Here is a 21,286-nt window from a genome sequence, read left to right as displayed (position 1 = left end):
TTTTTAATAGTAGAGTTTAATTGGCATGCAAGTAAAACCTTGGTTTACGAGCATAATTCATTCCAGCGACATGCTTGTAAACCAAAGCACTTGTGTATCAAAGCAAATTTCAAGAACCATCAGCTCAGTTGTGATCACGTAACATTTGGTGTCATGTACTACTCATATTGCAAGACATCACTCATTTATCAAGTTAAAATTTATTAGAAATGTTTGCTTGTCTTGGCACTGGCAGAACAAGTTACTCACAATTCAAGGTTTTACCATATATTTATTTTGGGCCTTATTTCTGCCTTCTTGTTTTGCCAAATATTTATCATGAGTTATTCCTTTTCTTTTTGTTCTTATGACTTTTTCTGGATTAATCAAGGTATCTGTTTCCATTCCTTCCTTCTTTTTTTTTTTTTTTAGTTTATTTATTTATTTTAGAGAGAGGGAGAGGAAGTGTTTACTTATACAAGCAGGGGAGAGGCAGAGAGAGAGAGAGAGGGAGAGAGAGAATCACAAGCAGGCTCCATGCTGTCAGCACAGAGCCAGATGCGGGGCTCGATCCTATGAATAGTGAGATCATGACCTGATCCAAAATCAAGAGTCACACGGATGCTGAACTGACTGAGCCACCCAGGCGCCCCTCTTCTTTCTTTTTATTTAATGAGTTGGAATTCTGTAACTTACAGGGAGCCCTCTTTAATTTCTTAAGCATAAACAAATTTATGTTTTCCTATAAACACCAAAAGTTAATCAGAACCTCTAACCTCTTCCCAAACATAAGAAACTTTTTATGTTTTTAATTCTCTTCTCCCTTACTTTCCCTCATAGGTGCGAACACACATTAAGTGTCTGCCCAGGAATTACTGAAATAATCTGGAAGCTTCCTATTGTTATTAATTCTTCATACTTCAGAATACACTTTTCTTTTTCTATTTTAGAAATCTTTTGTTAACAATTGCATTCATCTGTACAAGTGCATTAAACTGCATTTGTGCAGTGGCCCTATCACATTAGGATAGGAAGGCTCACACATATGTTTCTTTTAGAGTTTTCATTGACTTTCTGAATTATTTATAGTGATTGGTGTCTCATGAGTAATGCTTCTCTGGCTTCCTTATTTCTCAAAAGTCTACTTTGGAATCCATGCTATTCTGAGCCTCATTTGACCTTTGCTGGCACAAAAACATTCTGAAGTATTTGCAAATGCTAGTCACTTCCTCATGTTTTACTTAGTTTACTTTAGCTTGGTTAAACCAAGAGCAATATCAGTTTGTGTAAACTTACCACTAACTGAAGGTTCATGTAATCGTCCTGCCCCAGGGTCAGAGACTGGCTAGAGGAATATGAAAATCGCTTTGAAAATTCAGCTGGTGAATATCTTACACTATAACGCTTAACGTTTTAACATTTGTGTTTATAATACTTAACTATTTGAGGTTGGAGCCAAGTGGGCACTCTTACATTAAAACTGTGGTGAAACTAATCTGGATGGTGTTTATCAAAAGCTTTTTTTTTATTGTAATTTTTTAGAGATTTTATCTTTAAGTAATCTCTACACCCAACATGTGGTTCGAACTCACAACCCCGAGATCAAGAGTCACTTGCTCCTTCGACTGAGCCAGCCAGGTGCCCCTATCAAAAGCTTCTTAAAGTGTCGACATCTTTTATTGCAATAATTCTACTTCTAGAACTATATTCTAAGACATGTTCCTATGAGAGGTGATGTCAGGTGGTGCAGGGTAATTCCAGGTGGAACACATATGTGGCGTCGTCTCACAGGATTCGCATATTGAGAAAGTTATTCATTCCCTGTCAATTCCTTTTCAGTGTTCTGATCAAGGGAGGGAGAAAGCTGTCAGTTTGGTGCCGCTATGTCTTTAACACCTCTCTAAACTTTCCCAATCTCCCTTTTGATATCAAAGAATGAGCAAAAGGATAGCAATATCTTAACTATATTTTCACAACGGTTTTTTGTTTTCCATTGTGTTTGTCTGTAAGATTGCCTTCCTTTATGACATAAGATGCTGGTTTTCCATTTATAGTAGTAAATAAAGTTTGCTTTTAAGATTCATTTATTATTTAAGGGCAGGAATTAATTAATTTAAAGAGAAATATTAAGTATAGTACATATGGTATTTAATTTTGGTGAAATAGTTATGGTGACGTATGGATGACTAAAACGTGCAAAACATGACACTAAAGAATAATCAGAGCTTCAGATACAGATTAAAAAAAATTTTTTAATGTTTTATTTATTTTTGAGACAGAGAGACAGAGCATGAGCAGGGGAGGGGCAGAGAGAGAGGGAGACACAGAATCCGAAGCAGGCTCCAGGCTCTGAGCTGTCAGCACAGAGCCCGATGCAGGGCTCGAACTCAGGAACTGTGAGATCATGACCTGAGCCGAAGTCGGATGCTCAACCGACTGAACCACCCAGGCGTCCCCAGATACAGATTTTAAATGAATGTTCTTATATAGGAAGCTGTTCCTCTCAGTGAGACTTCTGCTATCAGAAAATTGGAAACCAGGGTGGTCAGGTGGCTCAGTTGATTGAGTGTTTGATCTTGATTTCGGCTCAGGTCATGATCCCAGGGTTGTGGAATCGAGCCCCACATCAAGCTGGGTTGGAGATACATATGTTTAAATTTGGATGTCTCCTTGCTAGGTTTACAAAACCTCTGTTGGGAAGAAAAATATGTTCACTGCAAGGTCTAATGCTTGGCAGAAACAATATCTACCTTTTGCCTAGTAGAAATTCCTAGCAAACTGCAGAACTTTTTTCTCCAAACTCTTGGATTCTTTTGTGGGAATGGGGTCAGCAGGTCCCTATTGAGAGACTAGATGAGATGTCTCTTTCTGAGAGTGGTCTCACTGTCTTGGTGCAGGCTTCCTCTTTCTACAAAGGATGCTGGGCCCTGGCCAGGGCCACACAGCCTGGTCCTGAGCCTCAAGAAGGCCTATTGCAGCATTCCAGTGACATCTGCCAAGTTGTAGCAAGACCTTTGACTGGCCAACTCCCCCTTTCCTAGGGTCCCTCAACTCCTCTCCACCCCCAATGCCACCACTGCTGTGATTCAAATTGTCACATCTCTTGCCTGGATAACACAGTGACCTCCAACTGGTCCCTACTTCTCATTACCTCTTGACTATTTTGTCACAGAAGCCAATGTGTGTTAGTCTCTTGTGGCTGCTATAACAGATTACCACAAAGTCTGAAGGTCAAAGTCCTAAAATCAAAGTTTCATCAGGGCTGTGTTCCTTTTGGAGGCTCTGGAGGAAAATCATTTAGTTGCCTCTTCCAGCTTTTTGAGGCTTCCTGCATTCCTTGGTTCATGGCCCCTTCTTCCATCTTTCGAACCAACAAGTCTTTCTCAGGTTGTACTGCTCTGATGCTCCTCTTCTATAGTCACATCTCCATTTGCCTCCCTCTTGTAAGGACACCTGTGATTACATTGGGCCCACCTGCATAATCCAAGATCATCTTCCCATCTCAAGATCCTTAATTTATCACATTCTGCCTTTCTCCATGTTAGGGGATATATTCACTACTTGCAGGGATTCAGACATCAACATCTTTGGAAGGGCCATTATTCAGCCTACCACGTAGTACAGCATTTTAAAAACACACACACATCCAATCACATTACTCCTCTGCCTAAAATTCTCACATGGTGCTCCAGTCCTCAGAGGATGCAAGCCTCTCAGGGCTGGGGGTGCCATACAAGGGCTGCCTCCCCATACGTCCTCTCTTCCTACCCAGCCTCTGGCTTGCTGTCTGTGTTCCAGCCTTTGCACGTGTTTTTTACCCTACACTTCATTGCAGGTCTTCCCAAGGCTTCAGACAAGATCAGGCCTCTTTAGGATGCTCTCATAGTGGCTTGCGCCTTTCTGCTGTCACACTTAACCACAGGTCGTTATACCTTTGCATTTATTTCAGTGATCATTTGATTAATATATGCTTCTCCTATGTGAGTAAGTACTCCATACAGGCAAGGACCATGTGTGGGTTTTGCCCTTTGTTGGATCCCAGCACAATGTCCTGCTTATGGTAGATGGTTAATAAGTACATGGGGATAAATGAATAAGTGAATGCATATCAATGGTTTTGTCATCACCCTCTGTTCCCTTACCCTGCTGCTGCTTCTGCACAGCGTTTATTGCTCCTTCTCTTGTCACATCCCTCCACCAGAATGGAAGCCCACGTTAGAAGGGACTTTGTCTTTTGGGTTCATTCCAGGTCCTAGAGCAGTGTCTGGTCCATAACAGGTGCTTGATAAATGAGGGATGCATGATATGCAGGATGCTCAAACCCTCTCTCAAAGTTTTCATAGCTGACCCCTCTTTGAAATTGGCCATTATCAAGTTCTTCATTTTAATTATTCAATGATAACTTACTAACCAGGCAAAGCAGCAGAGACCTTTAAAATATTCAATTTTTTTTTTTATTAATTTTTTTTTTCAACGTTTTTTATTTATTTTTGGGACAGAGAGAGACAGAGCATGAACGGGGGAGGGGCAGAGAGAGAGGGAGACACAGAATCGGAAACAGGCTCCAGGCTCCGAGCCATCAGCCCAGAGCCTGACGCGGGGCTCGAACTCACAGACCGCGAGATCGTGACCTGGCTGAAGTCGGACGCTTAACCGACTGCGCCACCCAGGCGCCCCTAAAATATTCAATTTTTTAAAAAGTTTATTTATTCTGAGAGAGAGTGAGCATTTGTGTGAACAGGGGTGGGGCAGAGAAAGGGAGAGAGAGCAGGTTCCCTGCTGTCAGTGCAGAGCCAAACTTGGGGCTCGATCCCACGAACTGTGAGATCATGACTGGAACCGAAATCAAGAGTCACACACTTAATGGACTGAGCCACCCAGGCGCCCCTAAAACATTTTTGTGAGGATTAAATGAGTTACTAAATGTAAATCACTTGGAGCAGTGTCCGGTACTTGGTGAGCTCTGTGTAAGTTTGCTTGTTGTTGCTATTAAGAAATGCTTGAGTCCTTGATAGTTTACAATTTACAGTTCTTACTATGTCGTGACTCTGTGGTGGGATCACAAATTGAACTGAGTGGGTTCTCCTGGCTCCTGCACCTGGGTGGACCCAGCTGTTGCAGCTGCCTGTGGACAGGCCAGGGGTGGGAGTGGGGGAGGGCAGTTGGTAGGCACTTCAGATGGATGATTTGGTTCATGACTTGTGCTTTTTCTTGTTTTGCCTGCAGATGGCAGCACTCCCTGGACTTGTCTGCACCGCAAGCAGCCCTGAGGCTGGACAGCAGGGAGACAAGAAAATGGACTCCCCTCTGCAACCCGCAATGTGAGCAGTTGTGCGAGGATTGTTGATGTTCTGTTTCGACCCCATTCGCCCTCCACAGATAATAATTCTAAGTTTCCTATTTGGGAATAAGAGTACTTTCTGTCCAGAAGGCTAAGGCCATTGTGCTGCTTCTTGGCATTGTGATGAGATCTAGGAGAGACTTCCTGATTTTCAGCACCTGCTTGGTTTGATGCTGTTCTTTCCTGACTTGCAACCCCTTTAGGGCTGTGTGTGACAGGGATTCTGTGACAGTTTCCTTCAGTGTCACTAGTCCTTCTTTGCAAGGAGCTTGATGATCCCTGTCCTTCATCCTACCCTCTGCCTGCTTTGCCCCAAGACTCTGTGTGTCAGGTACTGCTATGCGGTTTATATCTCATTTGGCCCCCACAAAAACCTGGTCAAATAGCAAATATTATTCCTTTGTTACTAATGCAGAACCAGGGCCCAGAGATTAAATTATGTACAAAGGTGATATGTGGCAAGACAGGGTGTGCAGCCCAAGGTCTCTGTCACTCTTGCCTCTTATCAGAAAATGAGGCTGGCCACCTATGGGTACAGGATGAATCATATTTGTGCTTGTAGACCAGAAAAAGGAACAAAGTAGAAGTAATGGAAAACAAAATTAGAGTCCCTAAATAACCTCACTCTCTTAAATCTACATCCTAACTTCACATAATCCTATTTTTCTTTATTTCTTTTAACCTGAATTATTGACACACTAGCAAAATTTGCCTTTGTTACTATTTGCCTTATGCATATCCTTGTGTACTTGGCGCAAGGTAGCTTTATGGTTCATTTGAAGGGTCTGGAACCTCCATAAATCAGACAAGTGGGAAGAGTCTTCCTCTGTGTGCAGAAGGTCTGGTGACCCATCTGAGGGTGCACATGGTGACGACCCTGAGCGCCCTGAGTGTGACCCTGTCTCAGCTTACCTCTGATGACTGGTACAACCCACAGCTGAAGTGTCACCCATGTCAGTTATGTTATAAGCCAGACCACTCATAAGTGCCTCCTGATATCGGAGCATTCTAAAATGCTGCAGTTAAAACTGTGGCCAGTGGAAGAAGAGCTGTTCTTTGTCCCGGGGGCATCTTCCTGAGTGCTACTTTGGGGCACTTCTCTAGCCCCTCAGCACAAAGAGCCTCGAGGACACATTCACTGTGGATGTTTCAAACTAGTAGATTGACACCAATCACTTTCACAAGCAACAGTCACTAGCCTGTGTGAGATATTTTTTCCTTGTACTTTTTTTTTTTTTTAAACAGCTTTACTGAGCTATAGTTCTCACACCATACAATTCATCCATTTAAAATGTATGATTGAGGGGCGCCTGGGTGGCTCCGTCAGTTAAGCATCTGACTTCAGCTCAGGTCATGATCTCATGAGTTCAAGCCCCTCATGGGCTCTTTGCTGTCAGGACAGATCCTGCCTCGGATCCTCTGTCTCCCTCTCTCTCTGACCCTCCCCCACTCATGTACTCTCCCTCTCTCTCTCTCTCTCTCTCAAAAATAAACAAAAAAAATATATGATTGAATGGCTTTTAATATATTCACAGTTATGCATCCATCACCAGAGTCAATTTTATAACATTTTCATTACCCCAAAAGAAAGTGTACCCCCTAAATTGTCACCCACCTCCACTCTCCCGATTTCCCCACGCCACTGGCAGCCACTCATCTACTTTCTGTTTCTAGACATCCTATACTGGACATTATAGAAATAGAGCCACACCACCTGTGATCTTCTGCGTCTGGCTTCTTTCACTTCGCACCATGTCACAGCATGTGTCAGTGCTCCATTCCTTTTCATTGCCAAGTAATATTCCATTGTGTGGATATACTGCCTTTGGGCTCTCATTCATCATTTGATGGACATTTGAGTTGATTTGAGTTTTGGCTGTTATAACACTATGAATATTTTGGAGTGTGGGTTTTTGTGGGGGCCATGATTGTAAGTTGTAAGTTTTATGACTGTAAGTTGTAATGAGCAATTCCAGTTTTTAAAGATTTAAGAGAGGAATAGAACTATGTTGATGTTGTTTGTAACTTAAAGGGACAATTTTTTTGTGTAGATGTAGATTTCCATTCAGAGAGATTAACTATATAACACAAGGCTAAAATCAAAAGGTGTCTAGATCTAATTCTCCATATCACTTGAGTTAGATTCTAAGTTCTATGTTTTACTTTTTTTTTTTTTTTTTTAAATAGGCTGGGGTGCCTGGGTGGCTCAGTTGGTTAAGTATCGACTCTTTATGTCAACTCAGATCATGATCTCATGGTTCATGGGTTCAAGCCCTTCATCAGGCTCTGCACTGATGGCATGAAGCCTCCTTGCTATTCTCTCTCTCCCTCTCTCTCTGTCCCTCCTCATCCTCCCCCCCCTCAAAATAAATAAATAAACCTTAAAAAAATTAGGAAAGAAATATGTATTGGTCCTGAGGTCTCACTTGAAATGATGTGGAATTAGTCTGGGTGGAGGGTGGTACAAGGATTTTTTTCTGGGTGTGTTTGGCTGCTGGGTGGTTGAAGTGGAAGCCGGGACCAGAGAGAGGAACAAGGTGGGAGGAGAATCTGGGGTGATGTGTGACACCCATCTGCCTTCGGCCCAGCTTCCCCTGGCCCACCCTCATGGCTGCAGGGCACTGACTGGTAATACTTAGTATGGTTATTGCTTGTTAACTGGGTGACGTGCTTCACAGCTGAGAACCTCTGTGTCCAGTTTCACTCTGCTTCTGACTCACAAAGCTCTGGTGTTGAGCTGTTGGTTTTTAGTAAAAGCAGGTGTTAGGAAGAATGTACTAAAAGACAAATCAAGCCCCTAAGGGACTTTGATAGATGCAGTACTAAAAAACATTTCCGGGCTGTTTTTTGTTATTATGTTTGTTTTGTTTTGTTTTTTTAAACAGGACTTAACAGTTTTCAGTTTAACTGTGTTTTCCTTCCTGAAATCTCTAAGTGAGGCTAGTCTTTGTGATTTATTCTATGCATTGTTTTTAGGGAGTTCCTCTACTTCTCATGTCTCGGTTGAAGTTAGAGAGCATTGTTTTTCTTTTCACACCAACCATACCTGCAGAAATAGGAGTGATTTGAGTTTGCCTCCAATTTCTTTCTTTATCTCTATTTTCCTTCCTTTGGGGGTGTTTTAACTGAATTCTGACTTCGGGTGAGTCAACAGGAATTTTTAGGTATCATTCAATGCATGACAGGAGAGATATCATAAGAGATGGTAGCCCTCAAGGATCCCACCTTCTGGTTTGAGAGTCAAAGCTTTATTCCTACCTGTTGACATACAGTACTAACACCTCTGAGTGCCCAATTGTGAATGGCCAGAGAAGCCCAAGTGAGGGAAGGCTTTGTGAGGCCTGCCCCTGAGACTTTAGTAAACTCAAATGGGAGAAAGAAAGTGGGTAATAGTCGTAGGCATACAGACATGACAGCAAACTGGAGTTGGGAGGCGTGATGATGAGTAGGGTAGTTGACAAGATTTGGGTGATGGTAGGATTTGACTATCAAGCCAAGCAGTTTGACTTTAATAACCCTAAAGAATACGAAGTAAGAGGGCGCCTGCTTGGCTGAGTCAGTGGAGCATGCAACTCTTGATCTTGCAGTTGTGAGTTTGAGCCCCACGTTGGGTATAGAGATTACTTAAAAAAGTATTAAAAAAAAAAAAGAATAGGAAGTAAAGACTTTTGAACAGGAACACAAGCTTACTGTTTAAAGGAGAGACTTTTATTTCCATTTTACACCTGAGGAAACCAGTGCTTTTCAAATATTTTCTTTTCAAATAACTCTCCAAGGTCACATGGCTAGTGGAGGTTGGATCCCCCAGAGCCCAGGGTAGATATATATATATGCGTGCACTGGCCTGAATCTTCAGATCACCAAGGCTTCAGCCAGCTCCACCCTTGTGTGACCCTGGGAGTCTATACATGACTGCATTTGTTTGTCAGCGTCACTCCCTGGGCTGAACCGATAAGGGGGAGATGAGGGATTTGGGGTAAGTCACTTCCCAGCCTTTATGAAGCCCTGGGAAAGCAGGGGCAGGCACCCAGCCAGGCCTCCATAGTCTGCACAGCAACAGTCCAGGCACGTTCCAAGAGCTGCAGAGAGTGCCTGAGGAGTTTTGGAGCTACAGGTCCCTGGGCAAGCCTTTCCTCCAAAATGGGAGCCGCAGGGCTGATTGTGATCTGGGCAGGGTGTCAGCACAGCTGCAGCCACAGCACAAGTCGACTCTTGTCACTGCCCTGATCCTTTAGCTCAGGCAGGAGAACAAGAGGACTCCGTCTGTACTAAAGTTTTCCATTCATTCCTTTGCTCACTCCTTCACAGACTATGCAACAAATAGTTAAGTACCTAAGATGTCCTGAGCCGCCTTAAGGCAACACACAAAACAACCTGAGTCCCTGGGTTGCCTTTGCTTGATCCTTCTGGTCTCACCTATGGAATTTGAGTAGGCAGAGCATTCCTGTCCAACGGGAGAGAGAAAGGAAAAAAAATGAGTTATTGAGGGTTTTCTTCATCTTAGAGGTCTCTGATTCTGTAGACAGATCTCACAGAAGGTTCTTAAATGGATTAGGAATATCCCTTAAATCATGTCCAGGGGGTTGCAATTTGTATTTCTATTATGCAGCGCACCCCTCCTCTTTTTTTTTTTCTTTCAAAACACTTTTACTTCTGTCCTTGATCTTTATGAATTAATTCTTTATGTCACAGTAGATATACAGACATGATACTGAGACCCACGTCTACCTATACTAACAGTGGACCCTGGTTCCTCCAAAATTTCCTTGTCTGAAAATGGGAATGAAAACAGTACCTACCTGAGAGGGCACTCCGGGGATAGAAGTGACGATGCTCCTGGCACAGGGCCTGGCTCAGAGAAGAACCTCAGGGAATGATGGTTACAATGATGACTGTCTGTAATTATTACCATTTAACAGGAAGGAAAGCCTTAGACCTGGGAGGTTAAGTGACTTGCTTAAGGTCATGTAGAGAGTTAGAGGCAAAGCTGGAAGTAGGAGCCAGGGCTTATGGGGTCCCAGGCCAGTGCTCTGGCCTTGAGATTCATTTTGGTCTCCAAGAGAAAATGTTAATACACATGGATAATTGTGTCTGAGGCTAATCCTCTGGTAGCTGGTTTTGGCTTTTATCGGGGATTGGAGGGCAAGGCTTCCTCAACACACAAGATTCTCAATCCCGGGCACCTGTGGGAGCAGAGGATTGGGGGCCTCCTTCTTTGTTTTCTGAGAGGCATAGTGGGCCTGGGGGCGGTGTGATTCCAGTACTCCTCTGCTCCACCCTTGCCTGGTGCTGGCCAGATCCTGCGGACCCCCCTGGGGCTTCACAGGGACCAAGCCTGGCCTGGGGTGGGCGCTGGGCTAGGCATGCAGATGGCAGCTGGGTGTTCTAGAATTCTCCATCCTTGAGCAGAGCTGGGCCCTTACTGCTGTAGGAGGACTCTCAGGCTTAAGCCTGGGAACTGGGTATGGGAGGAGTCTCCTTAAAACCCTTTGGAAAAAGAAACCTGACATTTGCCATTGAGGCAGGGGCAGCAGATGTCCCTTGCAGCTTCCCTGGTCACCCTGTGGTCAGAGGACTGTTCCCATTGGTCTTAGGTACACAGTGGGGTCCCCTTACTGCTGGTAAGGGAGAGTTAAGAACTGCCCAGATGGGTTTTCCCAGGAAGTGGATAGCACTTGGAATTTTGCTTCAGGTGGGATAGTGCAGTGGAGAAGTCCACAGTCAGGCCTGGATTTGAATCCCAGCTCTGCTTCTCTGTGTGCAGGGGTGGATGGGTGGGGCATGCTTGGAAAGTTATTTAGCCCCTTTAGTTCTCAGTTTCTATATCTGGAAAATGGGAATGAGAATACCTACCTCACGCATATGCAGTATGAAATAAAGTAACATATGCAAACGTGCATGTGCATGGCCTGTTGTGGCTATTTTTATCATTCTGATTGTTATTAAGCACATCACTGGGCTCCACTAATATGTGGGTGGAAACAGCTTTCACGTGTGGCTCAGCCTCGCAGAGGCTGTGCATCTGCCATGACTCAGGAGCTTAAAATGAGCCGAGGAGCTTAAACCTCTCTTTGCTGTATTGTTATGTGCAGTCATTTCTGTTATCTGGGGGGGATCATTCGGTTCCTGCTGCTGTGTAATGCCATGTCATCTTTCACAGTTTCTTCTCTGTTTAGTTTGGTGTTTTTGAATGAAAAAAATAACTATATAGCTAAAATGTATTGAGGGTTTACTCTAATAAAGTTTTACTTATTTATCTTCTTTAATTCATGTAACAACCAAATGAAGAGACAGAGGTTGAATGATGCCCAAGGCTACACTGCTTTTGTACAGCAGACCCCAGCTTCCCAGGCCCAACACCAGAGCCCGCACTCAGCCCCTGCCTGCCTCCCTTAAACAGGGCAGTGGTTGACTTTGGTGGCCTCGAGAGATCACGTAGTCTGGTCTGTTCCCCAGCCCTCTCTCTGGACGAAGCTGTGTGCCACAGAGGTGAACATCTGCCTGACCTTAGAAGCTTTTCTGAGGACGCTGCAGATCCTGTTCCGGAAGCCATTTTAGGGTCTGTAGGGACAGTGGCTTCGTCCTCAGTCCTCTTGCAGTGTCCCCTTCAGGCTATCCATACATCCTCAGGAGTAGTTAGGGACTCACTTTGAGAGTGTGCTCAGTCCTGGGTTGGGCACAGACAGCAAGGGTGACGTTCCACTGGTATGTGGATGGTGGGGCCTTCTGCCGCTGTGTCTGTGGTATGTGGCATCCAGTGCTGGTGTAACCAGACATCGTCTCCGCCTTCCCTCCAACTGAGTCACCAGACCACAGCTGGCTCCTTCCCCACAGGTTTGTGTCTACTGGGCTCTAGAGCAGAGAGGTGGCCTGTGGGCCAACTGGATGGCTTGAGGAGCTGAGTGGCTGTATCCAGCCTGGCCTGCGGTCCCTGACGTGACTGGGGTGGGTGGATCAGCTCCGACCACAGCAGCCACTGAGGGGTTTTTTAGGGACCTTGAGGCCTGAGAACTAACATACCCCCCGGGTGTGCCTTCATGCAGTGAGCACTTATTGAGCATCCACTGTGTGCCTCAGGAGACCGTGTGAAAGAGACCTCACGTGTGAGTTGGTGTAGTGCTGCTTCCAGCCCAGCGGGCAGGGCCACCAGTGGCCACCAGGGAGCTCCACTGCTCTCAGAAGGATCCAAGGCTGGCAGAGGGGCCGGGTTGGCTGTGTTTCTGTTTATCTGAGCAGCTTCCATGACAACCAGGAGATAAATACCTGAGGTCAAGCAAAGCCTGGAGCAAGATTAGGTGTCTGGATAGGGTGGGGCCTATACTGTGATTTGGAGACCCTTAAGTGACCAGAATCTTCCAGGTGGCCTATTCAACCTATCTAATTAGTTTTTTAGTTAATTAATTAATGCCCCACCCAATTCCAGGAAGGATTTAAAGTGGCTCCATACAGCAGGTGTTTTAGAGGGAAGAAGGTATCCTAAGCTTGCTCTCAGTGAAATGTTGGGGTTTAGGCCCCACATGGGTATACCAGCTGCCAGCTCAGCTCCATGCTCCCAGGTCTGGCTCCCTGAGAAGCACAACCTTTGCAGCTTCTATAATCACCTCCTGGGCCCTTTGCAACAAGTGGCCCCCGACACCTTCCTGCCTTGAGGCAAATCATGTGACTTAAGAGAAGCAAATCTGACCTCAATTACCAGGTGCAAATATCAGTCACTGGGAGTAACCAGGAGGCCAGCGTCCCTGGTTGTTTCAGCCTCTGGCGTTAAATATTAAGAGTGCACTGTTCAGGGTGTGATAAAGGCTGTCTCTAACAGTTTATGATTTCCAGTAAACCAGAGGGCTTCAAGGAAGGCCCAGGGGCAGGTGAGAGACTCCAAGCCTGGCCCACCACTGAGCTGGCAGAGCAATTTCTGCAGGAATAGGAGGGGCGGGAGCAGGGCTCCAGCTTCTCGAAGCTAGCCCTGCTCTACAGCAGAGCCAGAGAGCCACACTGCCCAGCCACCATGAAGCAAGGCCAGTTTCTGCAGCTAGCCACACAGTGATGTGCACTCTGGGGGTGGCCATACGGGGAAAGGAAGACATCTATCCTCAGTGCTGTGGCCATTGTGCCTGCTTCCTGCTACCCAGCTGCCAGGCCAGCTAGGAGCCTTGGACACATTCCTCTGTACGTCTGGGCCGTGGGCAGCTGGAGCTGCTCTCACAGAAAGCCAGAGGAGCATTTCCAGCATCTGGGACCTGCAGACACTGGGCTGAGAACCCTCAGCATCTGGCCACGTGGAAGCTCTAGGCAGGCAGCATACCCCATCTTGGCCTGGGAAGGGACCTGAGCTCCCCCTCCCCACTTCCAATACCATAAAGGAGGCCCTTCTAAGTTTCTCTGGAGTATCTGATCCAACAGCAAAGATAGAAGACACACGTAGAATTAAATCAGAACACAGTAACAGTAGCATGCATTCACTTAACAAATATGTAATGAACACTTTGCTGTGTGGCACACACTGTGCTAGATGCTGGGCTTAAAACCGTGAACACCTATCCCTGATCAAACGGATCTTGCTTACTCTAGTGGTGAAGATAGGAGGTAATTAAACACATAAATAAAATGTTAACAGTAGGATTAAGTGGTGTGTAGCAAATTAAAGTACACTAATATGTAACCAAGTGACCAAGTAGCTATGTTGCACTGGGTGGTCAGGGATGGCCTCTGAGGAAGTGGTGTTCAAGAGAATACCTGAAAAAGAAGAGGGAGTTTGGAGGAGGTGAATAGTCACAAGATTACCTGTCCTGATAGCTGTTGGGGCAGGAGAGCCAGGGTGCCAGTAGGAGAGGAAGGATGTTCTAGAACACACAGCTTAGTTAACTTGATGCTCTGGGATTTGTAACATTTCTTATTTTCTGAATCATGCCCTAAACATCCATTCAGGAAACCTTTACTGAGTGTCCTCTGTGTGCCATGCACTCTACTGGACATGGTGAAAGTAAAATGGACCTGCCAGCGTCCCTTCTCAAGGGTGTTGAATCTGTTGTGACAGTTAGGCCAGGAAACCAAGGCTGTGTGGGAAGTGCTGTGGAGGAGAGAACCAAGGAGGGGCTTCCCAATCCCTGTGGGCCTTGAAGGGAGGAGACACTATCTCTGAGGCTCCCTGGGTGAGATGACACCTGAGGGGTCGTGGAGGGGATGAGGTTAGCCAGGCAAAGAAGAGAACGCGTGTGTTCCAGGCACAGCGACCTGTGCGAAGGTTCGCAGGGGAGGGGAGGCGAGGCAGATGTGAGAAGAATATGCTCCAGAGCCTGCACCAGACATCTGAGAGTGGCTTGTGGAGTTAAGAGGTTCCCAGGGGGCCAAGTGAGTGCCGGGCAAAGTCTTGAGAAAAGGACTGCTGAGGTTCACGAGCTCAGACCAATCTCGGGCCTCCCTTCCCACCGGGAGCCGTCCATGGGAGGACCAACTCACTCGGAGCAGCCATTTCCCAAATCAGAATAGAAGAGTCACCTGAACCCTCCACGTGAACACATCTGACTGCTGGTTTTTTAGAGGGAAGGGAGCCCTAAGATAAAATCTATTAATCTAGAAGTAGGAACAAAAGTTTGTGTTTAGGGCAGGAAGACCTTCTTTGCAAGTCTCACTAGGCTCTCTGGTGAGTCTCAATAGGCTGTAAAATTGCCAAGACTGTTATCACATCCCAATAAATGCATAGTATGATCATAAAGTAAAATAATGCTGTGTTTATTCCAGCCTGATAGGGAACATACGCTTTCTCTCCTCCTTGCCTCTTACCTTCTCCCCTTCTTTTGTTTCCCTCTCTCATTTCCAGCCCTCAGAGTCCCTGGTAATCTTTTTTACACACTCATTACTCTCTCAAAACTCTCCAGTATAGATAACCTCACTTGATTACTTGGAACTCATCTCAACCTGTTGAAAACCAGGAAGTAAGCAGTAAATAAAAAAGGTAGCCAGAAAGAGAGTGAGAGGGAGAGAGACCAAAGTCTAAAATTAATCAATATTTATTGAGGATTTGTGGACTTACTATGTTCAAGCACTGTGCTAAGCTCATCACATTCTGTTTTTGTTTAACCTTCCCAAACGCTCTTCCACATGCCCCATCACATCTGCTCCCCACCCCCTCCACCTCCTTTGTGCCCCAGGAGGCTGACCTGTATGCAGTACGTCATCACGTACCTTGTCTCTGGCTTCGGACTTTGGCCAGTGGAGATCAGTGGACACAGGAAAATTAGGTAAAGAATTTATTCCCCTGGCTCCACCCCAGGTCATTACAGCCTAACTCACCCATTCCGACAGCCGCCTTCTCTGGGCTCCCTACCCTCGTCCTTCACACCTTCAGGCTGGAGGTGGTAACAGCTCTCCACCGTTGCTAACCCAAAGTACCCCTCTATTCTTTGTTGGTTTCCTTAAACCCTTCCAGTTTGAGAATGCCATCTGTTTCCTGCAGGACCCTGACAGTATGATAAACTCTAGGAGGTAAGCACTGTATTCACCCCATTGTAAGACAGGGAACGTGAGCCTCAGAGAAGTTTGATAACTTGTCCAAGGGCCTATGGGGCAGAGGGGAGAACTAAGACTCAAATCCAAGTGTTCCTGATACTTGTGGCTAAGCATGTGTATGTTTAATCATTACATCCCACTGTTCCCCATGCAGAGAAGACCACCTATCTCCCCAGATTCCACTAAATATCTGTTACTACTTTTGTTTCCCTATCCACAACCATTTAAGAAGAGCAAAAATTAGAAATGGGTGCTAAAGACAGTCTTTCTAGTAAATAATGAGAAGGGCCTGGAGACAGTCCGCAATGGAGAAAGGCATAGTAACTATTAAAAATAGGCCTCAGAACTTGACAAGCCTTCATACTCCACACTTGCCATATCTTCTGTGTGTTCTGAGGTATGGCAGCATTGACATTACGATCCTTCGGAGCTGAAGTAGAGTTTCTGAATTTGCGAAAAGACTTAACTTGGGGTTGCCTAATTCTGCCTGACATTGGTTTTTATTTCAGTGGTCAGTTTTCATGCTTAGTTTGTAACACCCCAAGCACAGGGCAGAGGTTTTTTTAGTTCTGAAACTGCTGATTCAGTTTGCATGAGGATATTACTTTTTAAGGAACTTTCAAAAACACCTAAAATTTAACTGTAGCCATAGTTTAGTTAGAGAATCCCTGGGTGAAGAATTTTGTCCATTCCTAGCATTTACAGAATCTGATGTCACTTAGGTTGGAGGAAGACCCTGGGGAGAAGCGCCAGGAGCTATTCAGCGGGTGGAAGGGCCTTTACCCTGGGACTCTCTCCATGGACAGCTATATGGAGGTTGTTATTAGGACATCATCTCCTGCCTGTCTGGCCAGTCCTTCAAGATCATAGCTTGAGGAAACCATAAGAGGGCTGCTTTACATTTTACTTGATTATTAGTAAGGTTGACCCTTTACAAATCTTTTACATTTGTATTAATTTTGATAATTCCGTTCACATGTATGCAAGAGCTTGCTAGTTGCTGCCCAGTATCCATTGTCCCCTTTCTTAGTAACGAACCCAGATGTTAGCTGAGCCCTTTGCTGGCCAACGAAATGATTATGTTTCCCAGACTTCCTTGCAGCTAGGTATGGCCATGTTAGTGAGTTGTGGCTAATGAGATGTAAGGTGAGAGTATCATGAGGTACTTCCAAGAAGTTGCCTGAAAAGGAGAGGCGTGTGCCCTTCTACTCATTCTCCCTTTCTCCCACCTACTTTATTTTTGTTTGTTTTATTTATTTGAGAGAGAGAGAAAGAAGGAGGAGGAGGAGGAGGAGGGGGGGGGGGAGAGGGGGAGGGGGAGGGGCAGAGGGAGACACAGAATCCAAAGCAGGCTCCAGGCTTCAAGCTGTCAGCACAGAGCCTGATGCAGGGCTTGAACCCACAAATCACAAGATCATGACCTGAGCTGAAGTCGGATGCTTAACTGAGTCACCCAGGCGCCCCTCCCCAGCCTACTTTTTTAAATGAGAGCACTATAACTAGAGTTCAAGCAACCAACATTGACCATGAGAGCTGTGCCCTAGGGTTGGGGTAGAATGAGCTAGAAAAAGTATAGGCCCCTAATGACTCTTAGAACCACCATGCTGGCCCTGGACTGACACCTCTGGGCATTTTTTTTTTTTTTTTTAACATGAGAAAGAAATCACCTCCATCTTGTTTAAGCCAGTGTTGTTTTCTGTTATATGTAACTGCACCAAATTCTAACTAATACAAAGTGCTCTGTGTTTTTTGGTTTTTTTTTAATTCTGGACCATGTTTTTTCATTACTTATCTGTGTTCTTTACATAGGAAGAATATTTTCTCTGTAAGTGTGATTATTCTCCCCATTTTTGCTTGCCTTTTGATTTTGTTTATGAGTTTTGTTTTTAAAGCAGAGATGTTGCGTTTTTTTTAATGTTAAAATTTCTAGAGTTTTAAAATGCTACTTGCTTTTGTATTTGAAGTCCTTCTCCATTCAGATGAGATAAATATCCACCAATATCTTTCTAGGTTTTTTTTCCTAATGGTTCACTGTTTATATTTAGCATTTTTGTCCATTGGTGAGTGCTGTTGGTGAGTTTTGAATCTCCTGTAGGTCATCAATTTTGATCCCCAACTGGCCTCCTGAGGTGTGGGACAAGAGCCAATATCACCTCTCACGTACACCAGCTGTCCTGGCCTGAGCCTCCTGAAGGCCAGCACACTCAGCACACATACTCCCCCTGCGCCTTCCCCCACTCCCCCCTCTTTGATTTCTCCACCCACTACCCAGGATAGCACTCTTGGCTTCTTCTGGGACTCCTGTCTTCACCACCCTGTGTTCAGCGCTATTCCAGCTCACCTCAAATTCCTATTTACCTAGACCAGGCCATTGACAGATTTCCTAACTGTCCCATTTTTTTTTTTTTTTTTCTATGGAAAGGTAATATGAAGAATTTTTATATCTTTTTCTAAGTGGACATGGAGGTTTTTTAATTAAAATTTTGTTTTCTGATAAGAGAAATGAAACATATTCATCACCTAAAAAATTAGAAAATGCAAAAAAGTCCCAAACAAAATATAAATAAAAGCCAGAAGTTCTGTATGAATACTGCTTTATAAAAACACAAAACATAGCCTTGTGTGATGACAGATGGTAGCTACACTTGTGGTGAGCATAGTATTACATATAGATTTTTTGAATGACTATGTTGTACGCTTGAAACTAATGTAATATTGTTTGTCAACTCTACTTCAATTAAAAAAAAATACATAGTAAAAAGTGAAATCTCTACCACCTCAAGAAGTAACCTCTATCAATAGTTGAAGTAGCTCCTTCCAGACTTATTTGTACAAACAAACGTAAAAGATACACATAGGCACAGTTTTGTTCATGAATATTAGATTGTGCTGTATATGCGTTCAGCAACTAGCTTTTTTTTTTTTTTAATTTTTTTTTTTTTTTTAACGTTTATTTATTTTTGGGACAGAGAGAGACAGAGCATGAACAGGGGAGGGGCAGAGAGGAGGGAGACACAGAATCTGAAACAGGCTCCAGGCTCTGAGCAGTCAGCACAGTGCCTGACGCGGGGCTCGAACTCATGGACCGTGAGATCATGACCTGAGCTGAAGTCGGACGCTTAACCGACTGAGCCACCCAGGCGCCCCAGCAACTAGCTTTTTAAAATAGCGATATACTGTGTATGTCTTTCTGAGATGGTACAAAGAGACCTATACCACCTATGTTTCAAAGGCTGCATGGTATTATCTCACTGCATGAATGCACCATATTTTCATCTTCCCTCCTGCAGATGAATGTGGAGTTTTCCACCGTCATGTGACTGATATGTGAGGCTACTATAAACATCCTCGTCTTTATATTTTTACGCATTTGTGCCATTGTTCCTATAGGACTTCTAAAATTGAGGTTGTTGAGTAAACAGGTACCTACATAGTAAATTGTGCATGCTGCCAAAACCTCTTATCAGTAAGTGCCGTGTCCTTTTATTTATTTTTTTTTTAATTTTTTTTTAACGTTTATTTATTTTTGAGACAGAGAGAGACAGAGCATGAACGGGGGAGGGGCAGAGAGAGAGGGAGACACAGAATCGGAAGCATGCTCCAGGCTCTGAGCCATCAGCCCAGAGCCCGATGCGGGGCTCGAACTCACAGACCGTGAGATCGTGACCTGAGCTGAAGTCGGACGCTTAACCGACTGAGCCACCCAGGCGCCCCTGCCGTGTCCTTTTAAACGGTCATTTCACCATACTGCTCCTCCTCACTGGTTCCTTCCTCACTCTGCTGCTGGATTACTTTCACAAAATTCAGATGTGATCGCACCTCTCCCTGTTGAGGAGGCCTCGATGGCTTCTCACTGCCAACAGGACAGAGCCCAGACACTGAGCATCCATCCAGGGACCTCTCCAGTCTGTTTGGGTCCCCTCTGGGAGGCACGCACCCAGATGGCACGTGGAGTGCAAGAGACTTATGGAGGTAACATCTGTGAAAGAGAAAGAGAAGGGGGCAGGAGGAGGCAGTCTGACTGTGGTAGGGGTCTCAGTCCTGAGGAAGAAGTGGGTGGGAAGATCCTACAACCATGTTGCAGCGTGGAGAAGGTCTCAGCCAGCCCAGGGAATGGTTCCAATGCAGAGATGATTGCCCACGAGGTGAGTCACACTCTGGGTAGAAATAGACAGGTCCTAGCATTCCTGCCTTAATCTGCCATTGGCTGGGAGGTTCCCAGGAGAAAATGTGACCTTGACCCAAATGGTTTGGCAGATCCTGAAGTTTCAAGCTGCCACTCTGTCCATGCCCACCAGGAACTGCAGCCTGCCTTTTATTTCCTGCTCCCAGACCCCCTGCTCTGGCACCACTGTCCTGACTACCTGCCACACACCACACAACCAGCTGTCCATAACCCTCCCACTCCCCACCCCAACCCTGACCTTTGTTCACCTTGTTTTTTCTGCCTGGAATGCCACTTCTCCCCAGTTATACCTCTCAAAATGTGTTTTCAAAGCCCAGCTTAAATGTTACCCCTCTGGGTCACCTTCCTTGATCGCCCCATGCAGTCAATTGTTCCTTGCACCTGTGGTGCTATTTGTAGGTCAATACTTCCCAAGCTGGAGTATTCTTAGCCACGCTTTTCTCAAAATCTTGCCCCCTCAAACCTCAAAACCCACCACAGTGTAGGTACACAGAAAATATTGACTGAAATATTGACCTGCCCCTCAAAGCACCTCGACGCTGCGGACTCCACCGCCTGGAAGGGTTGGAAGCACACAGTCCGTGGTCAATAAATGTTGAATTGTCTGGGCTTCATATGGGCAGGGTGAGGTGGGCAGAGGGTTTTGGAGAGAGGGTGTTTACTGTCATTGGGTATCACCTAAGTGTGGCACCAAGCCAGAGTTTCAAAACTACAGCACATCTTCCTCTGTTCATATATTCCTCCATGACTTGGAAAGACCCCAAATTTTTTAAGTCATCATTTTATTGCCTCAGTCGACAGATGGGAACTTTTGGGGGGCTTCCCTTTTTAAACCACATTTTTGGGAGTTGGGATTTTGCATTTCTTCATCGCTCGTTCTCCTTATGGGTGTAAGAAGAAATTAAAGAACTCCTCTGGGAGGGGACCTGTGGGAAATGGCTGAGGATCTCTGGGGTGGGCATAGTTGGGCTAACATCAGAGCTTGGCAGGGATGAGGGTGGGTGGAGAGAACAGAGGAAGAACTGCTGGCCCAGACTCTCTACGCACTTTAGATGTCCCTTGGCCACTGTCCCTTATCTGAAGGAGGCTGTGGCTGGGGTGGTCACACCCTCCACTCTTCCCTGGGCTTCTCCTCAGGACACCCTCTACAGTTTTCTTATCAGGGCGAGGGCCATGCGCCTCTGTCTTCTCTATTACTGTGTTCAGTGCAGGTATCAGCAAGGAGGGTTCTATGCTGAGGCCTTGGCTGTTGGTGATGATTTGGCAGTGGTTGGGAA

At 45.3% G+C, this 21,286-nt stretch overlaps 1 protein-coding gene across 1 annotated transcript in view; it reads left to right on the top strand.

Moving 5' to 3' along the window:
• LOC131519224 (uncharacterized) overlaps positions 1-21,286 on the top strand; it is a 67,033-nt gene that overhangs the window by 8,765 nt on the left and 36,982 nt on the right. Inside the window, exon 3 of the mRNA XM_058742086.1 lies at positions 5,206-5,300. Within this exon, the coding sequence (XP_058598069.1) occupies positions 5,206-5,300 (95 nt within the window). The remainder of the gene's footprint in view (positions 1-5,205; positions 5,301-21,286) is intronic.

This window comes from Neofelis nebulosa, chromosome 1 (genome assembly GCF_028018385.1).
Source record: "Neofelis nebulosa isolate mNeoNeb1 chromosome 1, mNeoNeb1.pri, whole genome shotgun sequence".
NCBI lineage: Eukaryota > Metazoa > Chordata > Mammalia > Carnivora > Felidae > Neofelis > Neofelis nebulosa.
This window is presented reverse-complemented; position numbering and strand designations above follow the sequence as displayed.